The sequence below is a fragment of the Eptesicus fuscus genome, chromosome 7 (genome assembly GCF_027574615.1).
Source record: "Eptesicus fuscus isolate TK198812 chromosome 7, DD_ASM_mEF_20220401, whole genome shotgun sequence".
NCBI lineage: Eukaryota > Metazoa > Chordata > Mammalia > Chiroptera > Vespertilionidae > Eptesicus > Eptesicus fuscus.
Genome location: NC_072479.1, coordinates 103,924,107 through 103,940,825, shown reverse-complemented (window position 1 = coordinate 103,940,825; position 16,719 = coordinate 103,924,107). Strand labels below are relative to the sequence as shown.

Genomic DNA, 16,719 nt, shown 5'->3' with positions numbered 1-16,719 from the left:
TCCAGGCCGCACGCACCCCTATTTATTGTCAATGGGACCAGGCGCGGCGTAGCCAATCGGCGCGGCGAGCGGCGCGTGGGGTGATGGCGCGTCAGCGATCAGCAGCTCCGATTTGCATAGCGAGGCCACGCCCCTCGCGGTCTGGTAGGGCCTGCGAAGGGAAGCCTCCGGGTCCTCAGCCCAACCGCCTTCCCCTAGTTTAAAGGGGCCGCTCTCTTTTCCGCTGGGTCTGCTTCGCAAGCTATTCCATCCATGCGCCGGGAATTGAAGGGTTAACACGCCCCCCTCGGGCCCGCTAGTCGGACCCCCTACCCCCCAGCCAGCTGTAAGTACATTACGTCATCTTCCCAGCTGCCCCCACCTCTCCCCTCGCCCAGCCCGCCTGGGAGAGCCCGTGGAAACAAATCTGGGCCCCTGAGGAGTATGGAGGCCATTCAAATCGCATTTCTCCCACCCCCTTACAAAGGCGGAAACGGAGGCTCGACGTGGACCGTAAATTGTCCAAAACCTCTGCGCCTTCGCACCTGCCGCGAACACCCCCTTCTTCCTCTGGTTATCCCCCCCACCCACCGACACACACCCCCCCCCCCCCCCACCGCCTGCAGACCTTTAAAACAATGCCAGTGCCCGGGCCGCCACGAGCCTCGCGAGGCGGGGCGGCGTGAGCATTTTGACAAAATTCCGCAGGAATTCTGACGCGCAGCCACCCACAGATTCCCACTCCTTCAAGTACCCACTGCTCCATCTTACAGCTGCTTACGACGTCAACAAATGCGCAAACTTCTAGTTTATCCTAATAAAAGTACCAGTGCTCAAAGAAGTACGCAAGTGTGTGTGTTTAAAGACTTTCATCCCAAAGTCTAACTGGGAAATTGGGAAGCCTAATGAGGGACCGGAAGAATAATTACATCCACACAATGGAAAATCATGCATCATTAAACATTACATAGATAACTGTATAACTACTGACAGCCTTTTGCAATATATTGTTAAAAGGGAAAAGTATATTCCCTATAAATGAGAGGCAGCTGTTGCTCAAGACTTATGAGCACACAGGCCGTGTGGAGGCAGACATACGGACCCACTTACGCAGTGTGACCTTGGGCAGTTTAGCTGTTCTTAGCCTTAGTTTTGCCATCTCTAAAATGGGAATAGTGTCCCCTCATAGTTGTGAGGATTAAATGGGATCATCTGCACATTCTTTGATAATATTTATTGAACACCTCTGTGGCAGGCAACTAGAAATAGTTTCTGTCTTCTGAGAGCTTCCAGTCTAGTGAACAACCATTAAACAAACAAACAAACAAAAAACCCAGACAATAAATAGTACAAGTGATCAAAGAAAAGTAACGGGGTGTGATGAAACTAACAAGGGATCTGACTTGGGATGTCAGGAAAGCCGTCCACATTTACTAGTAAGATGAACCCTAACATAATGAGGAGAGAACTGCATATGGTGTTGGTGTAGCGGGGGCAACAGACAACATGGACAAGGACCCCGAGGCAGCAGACGCTGCGACCGGCCAGCACTTAGTAAGGCCCGGCATGCAGTAAGGGCCCACACAAAGTAGCTACTGTGATTGAAAAGAACAGGGATCTACGTGCTCACATGAGGGGCAAATGGATGCAAGGCCCAACAGCTGACTGTCAGTCATGGTTATGGGAATGGTGGGTTTAGGGTAAATTTTACTTTCTTCTTGATGTTTCAGTATACTTTTTATAATGAATTGTATAACATAGTCTTATTTTGGGGGGAAAAAAGACAGGACTGTTCTCATTGTTTACAGACTAGAGTTGGTATTGATTATACCGGTCTCACCCTGAAACAGGAAACCGAACCCTGCTGCCCAGCTCTGGACCAGGCACTGAGCTGGACAATGTGACCTTCAACTGCACCTCTCAGTGGCTCACAGGGCTCCCCCCACTGGGTGGGGGGCGGGGAGGGAGACCATCTGCTGGCCTACCCTATGACTCACTTTGGTCTAGTGCCCTCTCATTCCAGTCTCAGTAACCCCCCACAGGAGGCTGTAGAACAAGCATGTCAAACTCCTGGCCTGTGAGCCATGCGTTTGACATGCTTGCTGTAGAAGCATCAGGTTAGGTAGGTGGACACAACTGTTCCCACAGCTCCCAGCTGGACCTGCCCAGAGGCCCTGGTTCCCAGCAAAGTAGCCTGAGGGAGCACAAATGAAGGCTCGGTGAAAACTGTAGCAGGAAGGTGGTGGCACTGGACCCAGCCTTAGCAAATCACTGACATTCTCCCTCTGGCCCTGGCTTCTCCTAACTTAACAGCTCTTCCCGTTGGCACCCGCCTTGGCGGGGAGAACGAGGCTGGCTCCCGGGGGTAGAGCAGCCTCGGACAAGTCACTCCTCAGGCCCTGGATTCTTCGTATGAAAAGGGAGGGTTGGACCAGATGACCATTGTGTCCCGACACCCACCACAGACTGGGCACTTACTACAGGTCACAGAAGAGACCTTGGCATGTTTTTCCATCGACTGCTTTTGATGCCTCCCCTTGTAGGCCTCTGCTCAGTGTCTATCTCCTTCTCCCTCCTCCCCCATCTCTCAGGATTCAGCTCAGATATCGTTTCCTCTGGGATTAAGCCAAAGCATGTACCCCGTGGTTTAACACAGAGGTAGGCTCAGGGTGGAAAGTAACATTTGGTTTTGGGTAAGTTGAAACAAGGATTGAGGCTTATCAGGTGACAACAGGGCAAGTGCCATCAGCTTTGTGGTCTTAGAGCAGGAGTGGGGGACATCCAGCTTTCGGGTCTAATCATGTGGTCTGGCCCTGCCAAGGCACGGGGGTGGGGTGTGCGGGGGGGGGGGGGGGAGGCAATTAAATGTTTGACCAAACATACCAGGCTGATTTTTTGTTGTTAATCCTCGCCCAAGGGTATTTTCTCCATTGATTTTTAGAGGGAGTGGGAGGGAGGGGGAGAGACAGAGAGAGAAACATAGACACATTGATTTCTTGCCTCCCACGCATCCCAAGTGTCCCAAACGGGGCCAGGGATTGAGCCAGAAACCGAGGTACGTGCCCTTGACCGGAATTGAACCCAGGACCCTTCAGTCTGAGGGCCGATGCTCTAACCACTGAGTAAAACCGGCTAGGGCAGCAGGCTAATTTTTAAGTTGATAATTTTGTATGGCCGGAGAATGATGTTATAAATATCCCTTGGCAGAAAAAAGGTTCCCTATCCCTGTCTTAGAGGATGCAGCTGTCAAGAAGAACGAAGGAGAAACTAAGCCAGTAAACTCTTTATTTAGGGCGCAGGTGAGGAAAGAGAAATCGGGAAGAGACAGAGCAGACTCAGACCTAGGGCAGAGAACAAGGACGACACAGTGGCCCCGAGGCCTGGGAGGATCCTCAGGAACTATCACAGCATCTCCGGGCAGTGAGGGACAGACAGCACAGGAAGATGTGGGGCTGAGATAAGGAGAAAGAAGGGTTGTGGCCAGGAAGGTTTTGCCCCCAGGGGACATCCAGCAATGTCTGGAGACATGTTTGGTTGTCATAACTGGGAGATGACCACAGACATCTAGTGAGCAGAGGCCAAGAATGCCGCTAAATATCTCACATACACAGACCTCCTCACAACAGAGAATTATCTGGTCCCACTGTTGAGGAGCCCTGCCTTAGGGGATACTGGCAGCTCCCAGATTTTCCACGGGTGTCTCAGATCGTGTCTGGAAGCTCAACAGACAGGAACAACGTCCAGGACCATGCTGAACGCACCAATGAAGACATCACTGTTGCCACCAGCAGGCACCCTTGGAGCTGGTCTGGCCACTAGGAATCCCCCTGACGTCTGGGGCCACCGTTTCCACCACCACACTCGCACGGTGCATCTGCTTAGTGGCACTTCAGTCACAGAACTGAATGCTAGCTGCAAGGAGGCTGGACAAGCGAGTACCCTAGGGCCTCTGCAGCTCCCAGCAGGGGAGTGGACAGGCTCTGCCTACAGTATGACTCAAGGTGCAGTTCCGGGAACAAGTGAGCACACAATCAACAGTGCAGCAAAGGGCAGGAGCGGGGGAGAGCAGGGTAGTTCTGTTGGTTTGTCTGAAGGTGTCAGATGGGAAAACTTGGAACCATTTGAAGATGGAGAGGAAGAGATCAACCAAGATGGACAGAGGCTGAAGGTGTAGAAGGAAGAGCGCAGGAGGATGAAGGTACCAGATGGGGCAGAGGTGAAGACAGGTGAGACTGGACCCCTCTCTTTGGCTGGGCTTACAGTGGGTGCTCAGCAAATCTATGGGACGAGTGAAGAACCATCAGAGAAGGACACCTGTCATTGAGAAGCCAGGACCGGCCTTGGAGAAGCAGTTCAGATGTTATCATGTCCACTTTGCCAGTGAAGCTACGGGACAGAGAAGGGTGGACCAGGGTCACTCAGCAAGCCTGATGGGCTGAGACAAGACTCGGGTCTCCCTTGGCTCTGGTGGGGGTGGTGGTGGTGGTAGGTTCTGGGGTGGTTATGTCTCTCCCCTTTTAAGAAGCAGACCCTGGCTTTGCAAGGTCAAAGAGACAGAGCTGGGAATCCCACCAGAGCTCCTCCCCACTCTGCCTGGCAGAGCACAACTGAAGGGCAGCCGCTCACTCAGGCCCCTGCAGCTCCCCTGCCTTGTGACCACGGCTTCCTCCTGAGCCGGAGAGCTCACTGTCTGACTGATCCAGCTTGGGGCAGCCCTGCCATCACAGCGCAGCCTTCTGCAGCCCACAGGCTGAGGGTCGCCCAGCCCTGCCAGAAGGGACAGCTGACTCTTTCCTGTGCCTGTTCTATGACTGTCCCGTTAGCTGAGGATAGAGATCATGTTGCTCCAAGGTCATCTTGGATAAACACCCACCCAGGACGATTCCAGTCCCTTTCCAACACTGACCCTTCATCAAGGACAGTGCAGAGAATGGATTAGGAGGCCCAAGCCAAGCCCCTACTTTGCTGCCCTGCCAGAGCCTGGGGCTCCCTGATGAAGCAGAACATCCTCTAAGGTGCTCTCTACACCTCTGAGGGCCTCTGGTTCCCCAACCCAGGCCCCTTTCCACCTGCCTGGTAAAGGCCTCACAGCTTCCTAGGGCCAAAACCAGCTGTGATTTGCCCAGAGAGTTTGCTGACTTTTATTGTGTCTCTGCAGGGGGCTGGATCTTGTGCCGTGTGGCTCAGTGACACAGTGCAGCCAGCAGCAGGTGTGGCACCTCCACACGTGGCTCAGACCCTGGTTCTGCTGCCTCCCCATGAGGAGCAGCAGCCAGCCGAGCATCAGTACTAACCCACTGGGAGGGTCCAGCCCTGCACCCTCCTACCTCCCCCAGCATCTCCACAGAGTTGTGTTTGCAGCACAGGGTCCCCTCAACGCTCCCTCCAGGGAGGCCCCGGGAGGAAACCCAGCCCTCTGTGGCCCAGTCCCTGCAGCTGGGCTCCAAGCCGGCTCCAGGGGGCCAAGCAGACATGGCCTCCCCTCTCACAGGTGCCGACTCTCACCACCAGCCAGGCAGCACCGCTTCACCTTGGCCACGCTGCCTCCTCCTCTTCCTCCTGGCCCCCTGAACCATGGGCTGCAACGGGGCTATAACTCGGACTGGGATCGCGAAATCCGCGGGCCTTTTCGGATCTCTTTCCGCTTCTCCTCTTTTTTCCGACGTTTCTCCTCTTCTCTCAGGGCCTTCTGGAAAGGGTCAGTGCTAGAAATGAACTGGGGGAAGAGAGAGTGGTCTGACTTAGTCCACTGGCAGCAGGTTACTCCGAGCTAGCGCACTGCGGGGACAGGAGGGTTGCTTAGACGCAGGCCCTGCCCTCAGGGAGCCAACAGACGTGGAGATGGCTAAATGGGCTTGGGGACAAGGCTAAGTGGGTTCTGAAAGGTAAGCAAGAGGCTGAGAGCAAAGAGGGTGAGGGAAGGAGGACATTCGGGCACAGGGACAAGTACCAAGGTGTGAACAAGCACGGGTATCAGAGAAACAATAAACAGAATCCTCCCCGAGTGAGGGGCCGAGTGCCCCACAACCACAGACCACCCCCCAAGCCCTGGCTGCCATACCCCTGAGGAGGAGGGGAGAGCAGCCAGCGAGAATAAGAGACAGCAGGCATCCTGTCTCGGCAAGGGAGTGCACAGGAAGCAGGTGGATCAGAGGTCAAACTGACAGACCCTGGAAAGGGGGTGGGAGAAAGAGAAGACAATAGTGCCCAGGCTCATGGCTTCACCGATGGTGGATGGTGGATGGCGGTGCCGTGAGGAAACAGGAGTACAGGGTGAACAGGGATGGGAGGAGGAGGAGGACTTTGATGGGGGGCACTCTTCTACCTCTGCTCTCTCCGAACCCATGGCTTCATTTATGTCTATATGGCCAGTTACCCCTCAAATGTGACCTCCATATCTAAGTGCCTGCCTGGCACCTCCCCTGGGATGTCCCAAATGTGCCCCCAACTTGGCATGGCTCCATCTCCTCAAAACCCAGTCCCCTTCTAGCGTCGCTGTCCTCGTGAGCAGTGCTGCCTGACCACACTCTACCTCCTGTCCTCACAAGTTAATTTTCTGGTCCTCCTGGGGGAGCTGAGCTGGCAGGCCTCTCCCCTACTTTCTGGCTCTGGCTGGGGATGGCCAGTCAAGGGATCCTGGCCCTTCATCCCCAATGGCTCAGCCTCACCAGGGACCCAAACCTAGTTGGGGCAGAAGGGATACACTGCCCATGCTTTCCTGGATCCCTTTCCCACGAGGCCTGGCTAAAGCCTACTTTAAATTCCTGAACTAAACTCAAGTGGGCCCTTCGTGCTGCCTGGCAACGGAGCAACTCTCCTACCCCCGAACCATCAGCTCTTCCTCCCTAATCGGTCGTTCCCATCAACAGCAGACATGCCAGTCTCTCTAATAGATCATGGCTGTGAGCATGACCATACACTGAGCCCTAGTGAGTCATTCACCTGGGGGAGGTTTTGGGGACCCCGGATACAGCTGTCTATGGGTGACAGCAGCCACCAGCTCCAGTGACAACAATGAAAGACTACCTTCCACAAAGGCCAGTCAGACAATGATCTGAATTAAAAGCCCCCACCTTTGCCTAGATGATACTCCTAATGACCAAGCACGTCACAGTCTTCTGGTCTACCACTCAGAAGACTACAGACTGGTGGATGAGATGGCCATCCATCTTCGGGGCCATGAACTGTGGAAACAAATTGTGGCTGAAAACTGGACAGTCTGGGTCACTTGCTTAGATACCCGTAGGAAGGCCCTTTCTCTGACGAGACTGACCAGAATCAAACTGCTGGTCCAGTCTACCCAGATGGTAGTCATTTCCACCTAAATGCGTTATCATACTAGATGAAGCTACACACCTGCCGCCATGGACTGGCACAAAACCGACTTTGTATTTCTGTTTGACTACCTGGAATCCCAGGTTGAAATATGGCCCAAGGTTATTAGGATAATGACCAACTGGTTGAGTACGTCCTTGCCAACTGCCCCCACAGTGGCCCATGCGGACCAAGATAGGAGATAGGATATGCCTCTGAAAATTTTGTAAAAATGCCCTTGTCCCACTCACATCTGACCCTTCTGGACAAAGATCTAGGTGAAAGTAAGGGATGATCAGTGAAAAAGTGACATTATAGGTCCTGGGATATGACACGCTGATCTTGTAGCAATAATCCCAGCGTCTAGGGAGAAAACGCCTTAGGTCCCAAGAGACATGGGGAATAATTAATCCTCTTTGTGCCTTATATCCAGCACTGCCACTTGGCAAAACAATCCTAGGGTCTGGCCAAGCCAAGTGGCAGCTGCAGATGACAATCTGACCAGCTGCTGGATGTGTCATTCTCAACCACGTGATTACTGAACTATTCGGTGTGCCTGATGCCATCAAAGGCAGCTCCCGAAGTGACCCTGGGAAGACACTCATGCCAGTACGACCTTGTTTCAATCTGACAGATACAAATCCATCTTCTTCTCCTGATGCCCGAGTGGCCTGGGGTTCTATCATGTAGGGTAAATGAGGCTGCAACTCCACAGTGACACTTAGGATTCAGCCAAAGAATGTAATGGGGACCCAAATCCAGTGTAACATGGGAGACAGTGGGCCACGGAGTATCTCTCCACTAGGGATGAGGGTGGCTGTGGGTCCATCTACTGCCTTTGTAATTACTAGCAGTAACATCAAAGATCAGCAGGTCAAGTCTAAACTCTTGTGTGGGTGGTAATGAATAATAGATTGGCCTTAGACCACATCCAATTGTCTAAAATAAGACCTACTGGTCTCCCCAAAACTGATCACAGCCGGCTGAGTCCAGGATCCTGGAGCACACGGCTGAGATCAATACTGCAGGCTGGCCTCATCCTGCGACTTGTCCTGTTGATGGCAGCCTTAATTAAATGCAGTATGAGACAAATTGAACAAATATGGTCCTAGCCCCTGTCAGTCAGATTAACAGACTGAATAGTACATTCATGGAATCGGAGTTAAGCCAAGACATGTAGGGCTGAGGGATGGCCTGTGGAGGAGGCAATCTACATGGCCTGAGCATCCCTGAGTGTTCTTGCTGGATACACCAAGAACGCAAAGCCCGACCACTCTGTACCTGGGCCATTTCTCAGGATTGTGCCTGCAGCGCACCTTGAAGGATGAGGAGATTTCTCTCCCAAAACAAAGAGCAGGTTTACTTCTGTTCACTATAAATTGGTAAGTTTCCCAAGCTTAGTATTCTTCAGCTATGACGCAAACCCACTGTCTGTGTGGCATCCACCTGAGCCCCTCTGTCACTCCTGTGGGACTCAGGGACAAGGGGAACCAACATGACCAGTCCAACAGTCTAGCCACGGCGTTTGCTGTAGTAAACTCTGATGCCTCTGACCTGGCAGTATCCATGCAACAGTGGCGGGCTAGCGTGTTAGCCTGCAAGCAGGGTATATAACCTGACAGCCCTCACCGATCCTGACCCCCTTCCCCTCCTTAGAGCAGGGGCCAGCCTGTGATTTGAGGAGTCCAGTCCTCCAGCCCTTCTTTCCTATCCCTCTGGCCCCTCTCTGATCCCCTCCTCTCCTCTACTCTATGTGTCCCCATCTGTCATCCTACCCACAGCCTTAGCCCTGAGAGTCCACCTCAGCCCCCTAGAATGACCACATGTACAGGATTGCAGGATAGAAGCCCGGCTGGGTGATTAAAGGCTCAAGGACAGAGAAGAGCATGATTTGACCTCCCCTGGCTTCCCTCACATCCACCTGACCTGGGTGCCTACTGGGAAGGGTGTGTTCACAGCCTCTGACTGCCCCCCACAGCTGGGGTGCACAGCCCACGAACAGACAGGTGGCCTGAGGCTCAGACAAGGGCAGTGGCTTGCCCAAAGGCACCAGTGAGTGAGTGATGGTTCCTGGACCCAGACCTGGGCATATCTGGCTCCAAGTCCAAAGCCCTCACACTCCCCCGCAGGCACCCCAACCCCTGCAGGACCTGGCTTCCCGTGGCCCAGCAGAAGCAGAACAGACATGGCCACAGGCCCCCAGAGCTCACCTCTGTGTGGTCTACTTTAAATGGGTTCTGGAAGTCAGAGTCTTTCTCGCTGATCCCCAGCTCCTGGGCCATCTGCAGACGAGGAAAAGTGAGTCATCCTCTGCCTTCTCCTGCCTCTTGCTCACCCTGAGCCACTCCCTCCACATTGGAACCCAGGGGCCAAGACTGGGCCAGGTGATGTCCCATAGGGACCCAGGTCAGCATAGAACCCCTTGAGATGGCACCTCAAGGTGCCTTGAGGCTTATCACAGAAAACGCAACCGAGAGCTGACATTCAGGCCCAGCTGCAGGCAGCTGCGAGGCTCACAGGACACTGGGAGACAGGGCGCCGGACTGTCCCCGCCCCAGGCCTTACCAGGCTGAGGATGGGCGAGTGGGGCCCCTGGTCAAAGACGCCTGACTGGTTGCAGAAGCTGATGCCCCAGCGGATGAGGAGATTCCAGTTGGAGTTGTGGTCAAAGTAGTGGTGCACGATCCTCGGGAAGCGCAGCACCACATCGCCGAAGAAGGCCGTGTTCTCCAACACTTGGGAGAAAGCTGGTGAGAGGAACCTGATGAGTGCCCAGGGCAGATGCCCTTCTACTGCCCTCCTGGCCAGCCCCCAACACTCCCCAGACAATGGAGGCAAGCCCACCAGGCCCAGTAAGCAGAGAACGGACAATTGTGCCAAAGGCTTTGTGTCCACCAAACCACCTTTAGAGGGAGATGTGGTGGCCATTCCCATTTCACCCGGGAGAAAGTGAGTGGCAAATCTGGGCTGTAAACCCAGCTCTGACTGACTGCAAAGGCCCTGCTCTTTCCCCCGTATCTCATGGCTTAGGAGGCTCATTAGCTGTGGGGACCAGAGAAGTGGGTGTCGTTCTGCACAAGGAGGCATACGCATTGCATGAGGCTTTGCTGGGGCTTATGCTCCCCAACTTAGTATCCAAAAGTCAAGAGCCTGGTGTTAGCACAGCCACAGTGTCTGCGAGGGGTCAGGGCTGTGAGCGTGGCCAGGGCACACGACAGGCTTTGTTTTTAAAAAAATACTTTCCCAATTTTATTTAATTTTAAATACTTCTTAAGTACTTATTTTGAAATAATTTTAGACTTACACAATACACCACAAAATCCCTTCCCTTGGCTTCCTCTATTGTTATCTTACATAACCACTGTACAACTATCTACACCAGGAAGTTCACATCGATACAATACATCCATAGACCTTATTTGAATTTCATCAATTTCTCCACTAATACCCTTCCTCTTGTCAACAGGTCAGTCTAGACTGAATTTAGTGTCCACCATGGTGGCAGGTCCCCCGACCCAGGTCAGCATGAAGAATAAGTGTAGACCCAGCCCTGGCGGCAGCTCCTGTTCCAGTGCCCGCAGATAAGGCCCAGGCAGCCCTCAGCAGCACTGGCCAGGCCACGCACAGAGATAAGCAGACTCCTCCAAAGATATGCCCCGCTGGGTCTGTGGGACCAGACCCCTGGGCTTCGAACCATCTTGCTTTCAGGAGTAAGCTTGACTTATAGGTTAAGAGCCAAGTTATATGTATAACTTCCTCAGTTACAGTGGAGATTAGAGAGGCTATTTGTAAAAGTGCCCACCATTCAATATGTCAAGGCCACTTCCATCCCCTCTCAGTATAATCTAAGAAGTTTTATTATTAAAATACCATCAGTTCATGAGAAAATTACCACCGGAGAGAAATTCTTGGAAGAGGAATAAAGGGACCCAGAATAGTCTTTTACCTTATTTATCTCCTAGAGGCCTGATGCACGAAGTTCGTGCAAGGGGCTCGGCCCTCGCAGCCCAGGCTGCCTCTCGGCTTTCCTCCCCTCCCCGCCCCTGCTCACTGGTCGTTCCGCTGTCGGATCTAATTAGCAGATTAGCTCTTTATTATATAGGATGCTTGTCCCACCTAGTCTCAAAAAGGATTTGCGGAGGTTGAGGCTTTTAGAACAGTAGTAAGGACTGTGGGCAACTGCCCCCACTGTCCAGTCACGTCAGTAGGCCTGTTTTTTCTCCTGTAAATGCAAATAACCCTTGCCTTCTCTACCAGAAGGGTCAGGGGGTGGAGAAGGCAAGGATCCCCAGAGGGGTCGTGGACAGAGCTTCCTCCCTGGTGCTTAGAGCACAGGACAGCACAAAGGAACACATTTGTGCCAGGGACACAGAAATAGGCTCTGAAGCCCAGAAATTCTTGGAGAACCATATACTAAGTGCTTATCCACCGAAGGGGAACACTTGTGAGATGCCACAAGAGGGTATTTCCAGAGAGAAAAAAGAGTGACAAAAACAGGAGGGAAGAAACAACTAGAGAAGACCAAGGTGGTGGGGAGGCGAGGGAGCGATCAGGAAGACCATACCGTCCTTCAGTTTCTCGTCCTGGGGGAAGGGCCCATCGGGGAGCACGTCCGCAGCAATGAGCACTGTCCGGGAGTCCTCCAGCACCTGAGGGAACCCCACCTGGCTGAGTGGCTTTGCAGAGGCCTTCACAGCCCAGCCACAGCCGTTTATTTAAACCCTTCTTCAAATCTCTTGTGCACGCAGCTCCCTCTAATTGAACACCATCCCGTTAAGGAACTCCTACTCAGCCTGCAGTGCCCAGATCAAAGACTAGGCCTGCCATGAGCTGCCCCGCGCCTGCATGCACCTTAAAGAGCCCCTTGAGCATGACATCAAGGATCTTGTACTGCTGGTGGACATCGTTCAGCTGTACCAGGTTTTTCAATGCCAACAGCTGCTCCCGTCGCTTCACCTCAAACATCTTCTTGTCTGGGCAGCATTAAGTTAAGGACCTGGCACTGAAACTTCTGCCTGGATAATCCCGCGGTCCCAACCCAGAAGGCCCATTCCTGACCAGCACATATCTGCAAAGGCCACAGGTGCCCAGGTCTGAGGCCCTCCCTACCAGAGAGTAACAAACTGAGAAGCTTGCATCCTGCAATGTGTCATGTGTCCAGTGTACAGAGGATTCTACACCCAAGAGCCTGAACACAACCCTTCAGGACCTGGCTCCTGTACTCCTTCCCCATGGTCTTCCCACCATCTCCCGCAACTCTTCCCGATCCCCAGATCTCCGCTCCTCTGCTCACACTGTACACGCTGCCTGGGATGCCCCCAACCCTTCTCTATGAGTTTTGTGGGGTTTTTTGTCCTTACCTAAGTATATGTTTTTATCGATTTCAGATAGAGGAAGGGAGAGAGAGAACATCAATGTGTGAGAGAAACATCAATCGGTTGCCTCCTATACACACCCAGGGATTAAGCCCACAACCTAGGTATGTGCCCTGACTGGGAACCGAACCTGCAAACTCTTGGTATACAGGTGACTCCAACTGAGACTCACGGCTAGGGCATCTATGAGCTTTTGTTCTTTCAAGACCTAGTTCAAAAGCCAGCACAGTGTTTCTCTCATGTTCCATCAGAGCAGTGATCACAAAGTACAATGTGAGGCCTGTGAAGGCCTCAGAGCCAGGGACTGCCTCATCTTTGTGTCCCCAAGTCCTGAACCAGAGTAGGTGGCCCAGAATGCCAGGGCCTGAGTCCCTGACCAGGGTCTCACCCACAAGGTACTATGCACATATGTACTATTCTCAGAGTCCTTGTGGCTCTGAGAGATGTAAATTGTTTTATTAACCTAATAGGGAAACTGAGGCTCAGAAGGCAGTGGACTCGATCAAGGTTTGATGAGGGTACCTTACCTTTTCTCTCCTATTCCCATCAGTTGGGCCTCATCCATCCCTAGAAAGTCCCCCAGCCATAGCTCATTAACTCCACCTCCAACCCCAAAGGATACAGATCTCCAGGCTCGGGTCCACAGAGGTCCTCTGAGTGACTCCTGTCCCAGACACTAGCAGGACAAACAGGAAGACTAGGAACTGCAAGAGGTCCATATCCACGACCCTGGAGCCAGGAGAGGAACCCAGAGAAAGGAGGTGAGACCCGGGCATGGTGTTATGTAAACAGAGTGAGGTGAACCGAACTCTCCGACATGACATAGTTCCCAAATACCAAGAACCCAACTTCGGGAAGCTCTGGAGCCCCAGTGCCTAGCCCAGGGCCCGTGACCAGCAGACACAATAAAGACTGTGGGACAGAAGGCAGGAGGAAGCTAGAGCCCTGGCTCTTCCCAACTGTGGAATATCAGGCAAATTGCTCAGCCTCTCTAAGCCTCAGCTTCCTCACTATAAAATAAAAATAAGGACGTCACCACCCTGCTCCAGTGAGGGAGGACTGGGTGAGGCACTGTACCTGGGGAAGGTGGGGCTGGTCAGTGTCATTCCTTCTCCCCCCCCCCCCTTCTTCATCCTGGCTCCCAGGAGAGTAACTGGTCAAGGGGGTCCAAGCAGTCGAAGGGGGTGTGACACTTCTGGTGTTTCCCTCCTTCCCTAACTTCTGTCATCAGAAAGGAAGGGACACAGGGCAGGAAGGAAGGCAGGGCGGTCTTGGGGTAAAAGGGATGCTACTCACTCACTTTGGTACCATAAGCAACACCTATTCCTACTCAGGCAACATTCCGCAATTATTTATTGAGTACCTCCCATGTTCCAGGCCCTGTTTTAGAGCTGGGAATACAGCAGTGAATAAGACAAAGCTCCCTGCACTCAAGGTAGTTCTTTTCCTAGTAGGAGTAAGAGATAACCAATAAACTTGTAAAACAAGCACAGAAGAATGAGAGGGAGTTGGTGGGGTGCAATATTACAGTGGCCAAAGAAGGCCTCAGTCTCAGATGACAGGGGCCCAATTTTACCAGTGTGGAAACCAGAAAAGTGAGCTAACTGCCCAGTTACTCAGCTATTCCCAGGCTAAACCGAGTCTAAATGAGCAGTCTATTTCAGAGCAGACCACGCCCAAGGGAGAGATGGTCAGTGACTGACAGGTCACCTGAGAACCAGCCCCACCCCACACAGAGGACGTAACTGAAACCTAGAGAACGAAAAGCAGTGCAAGTTCACCCAGGACTCACCAACTTCCAATGTCACGCTCCAGACTCAAGGGAACCGGACACAAACTAGAGCAGAACTAGGGGCCAGGGGGATCTCAGACAGCAGGTAATGACTGAAGCAGGGGAAGATGGGAAAAGAAAGCCCGATTGCGTGGGGAGGATTCTGCCTTCTCCACTGTGACTCCCGCTCACCGCCCTGGAGCTCTTTCCAGCTCCGGAGCTACCTGAACGCATTCTGCAAGAGGCGTGGTGGGGCGGTCCCTGGGCCAGGTACCTGGGCTCGCGGACCCCCATTTCTGTCCCCAGTCTTTGGGGCTCCGGGAGGAGAGGAGTCTTTCCCAAGAGAAGAGGCGTCTCTTACCTCCCACTCTTGCAGCCGGTTCGACCCTCGGTCTCCACGCCCCCACCGGGAGCCTACCCGCCCGGAGTTCCCACTTGCACCCACCAGGCCGGGGGGGGGGGGGGGCAAGAAGCTGCAGCCTGGCAGGCCCTCGGCGTGCGGCTCGCAGATCCGTCCCGAGACCAGCAAAGGCGCAGAACTCCGCGGCACCCGTGAGCCGCAGCGCTGGGACTCCACGCGCCGTCCCGCCCACCGCGCCGCTGCTGGCCAATGAGCGCGGGCCGCGCCGGTGACCTCCTTCCGGCTCCGCCCGCCGGGCTCTGGGACTAGTCGCGCGCGAGGTCCGCAGGAGAATCGTTCCGTCCACGCTGCGTCGGGCTCCGGCGCGTGGTGCTCGGTCAAGGGGAGTTTGAAGGAAGTGAGGTCGGCGCCCAGCTTAGAGGGCGCGTCAGCGAACTGGGCCCGGACCGGCCGGGCGCCCTCCCCGGAGTTGTTTCGTCAGCGGTTTTGGCACCATCAGTTTAGTGGGTCGTGACTAGCACGTGTGTGTGTTTTCAGTAACCAGCTGGGCGGAGTTGGCACATCCCCTGCTCGCCCCTCTGGTGCACCAAGTTCTAAACCCAGTTCATCGGGAACTTCCCCGTCGATTCATTAGGACGGAGTTCAGACCACTTTTGTGCCGGGTCAGTACCCGGGAAGGAAGGGTGGGCTGGCCAGTTCCGGGCACCGGGTCCTCACACTCAGGCAGGCGGGCGGGACAGGAGCTAGAAGCCCAGTGGGTTGAACTGGGAACAGGAGAGGCAGTTGTGGAGCGCAGATGGAAAAGAACCACACATGTGGGTATGCAAGTGCCAGCTCCAAGTTAAAGAAAGGAACACAGGGACCTACTTTAGCCAGGGAAGGGCCGAGCTGTGACACCTCCGCTCAGCTCGGCGAGGAAGGCTGAGAAGGATTTGACCTGCTCCGCTTCCTTGCCCGGAAATGACACCTCCCTCCACCTTCGCGGGAGGTGAGGCGGCAGTGAAGTACCTCTCAGCACTTGGGTAACAGCAGCACAGAACGTATGGCTTTCTCTGCTCCTCCAGCCCTGAGGCTGGGTGGCCCGGCGCGTGTTTCCTGGGTACAACTGAGGCAACCAGCTAGCACTGGTGCTCCTAAAGGGGGTAGGATTTGTTAGGAGGACCAATCCTACCCCCTTTCCCTGAGGAGGCCACCCATCCTGGCTGAGGAGCCAGCTGGAAGAGACCAAGGTAAGTTGAGAGTAAAATGTTTTCGGGGTGCTCACCAGGCATGTGAGCGAATCATTTTATTTCCTGATTCAACAATGGAGTAAAAGGCTCCAGATGAATGGCTGCAGTTGTCATTCATTTCCCCAAACCACTGTGCCGGACTGTCTGCTCCAGGTCTCAGTCCTCTCCATTTCCGGGCCTTCAGTGGTTGAGGGTCAGTCTCTGATGTGGGACAGGGATACAGCCACACCTCCCAGGCAGCTGGCAGCAAAACATGAGAGGAGAACAGCAGAGAGGTAGGGCCAACCGTGGGAGATCCACACTTCCAGAGCCCCAAAAGGGTAAAAGTGGTCAGACAAACAGAGGTTCTCTCTCCTAAGAAGAGTGGGACTAGACTCTAAAATTGGAACCTGAACACCTGGGTTAGGTGGTTGTACACCACAGGGAACTATTCCATGGGAAAGGAAAGAGGGGGCCAAAAGGGAGCGAGTAAGAGCTGGAGGAAGCACCTCCATGCACACACACACACCTCCTGACCAGTGTCTCTGGAGCACCACAGCAGCCCCCAGAGGGCCTGTGCCCACTGCCCACAGCCCCAGGCTTTCTCAGAGACATGCGGCCATCCATGTGGGGCTGAGGGATGCACCGGGGCCAGCTGGGCTGGTGATTTTCTCCAAAACCCCTGGGGAAGGACTAGCTCCTCCCTGAGTT

General features: G+C 53.9%; 2 protein-coding genes across 4 annotated transcripts in view; both read right to left on the bottom strand.

The window, feature by feature from the left end:
- Positions 1-3,247: 3,247 nt before the first annotated feature.
- CCDC134 (coiled-coil domain containing 134) lies at positions 3,248-14,867 on the bottom strand. Of its 3 annotated transcripts, none has more exons than XM_054719579.1 (8): positions 14,801-14,867; positions 13,291-13,397; positions 12,145-12,266; positions 11,858-11,942; positions 9,859-10,040; positions 9,504-9,575; positions 5,485-5,695; positions 3,248-4,365 (listed from the first exon to the last, which is right to left on the bottom strand). In XM_054719579.1, the coding sequence occupies exons 2-7, from the start codon at positions 13,385-13,387 to the stop codon at positions 5,570-5,572; spliced, it is 684 nt and encodes a 227-aa protein (XP_054575554.1). In that variant the 5' UTR covers positions 13,388-13,397; positions 14,801-14,867; the 3' UTR covers positions 3,248-4,365; positions 5,485-5,569. The 3 variants fall into 3 exon arrangements, with proteins under 3 accessions (XP_054575554.1, XP_054575553.1, XP_054575555.1); XM_054719578.1 differs by having other exon boundaries at positions 5,510-5,695; XM_054719580.1 differs by lacking the exons at positions 3,248-4,365; positions 5,485-5,695 and adding an exon at positions 8,290-8,345.
- Positions 14,868-16,134: 1,267 nt separating this feature from the next.
- The window catches only part of MEI1 (meiotic double-stranded break formation protein 1), a 57,760-nt gene continuing 57,175 nt past the window's right edge, over positions 16,135-16,719 (bottom strand). Inside the window, exon 31 of the mRNA XM_008144899.3 lies at positions 16,135-16,269. Coding sequence (XP_008143121.2) covers positions 16,224-16,269 — 46 coding nt within the window. The 3' untranslated portion in view covers positions 16,135-16,223. The remainder of the gene's footprint in view (positions 16,270-16,719) is intronic.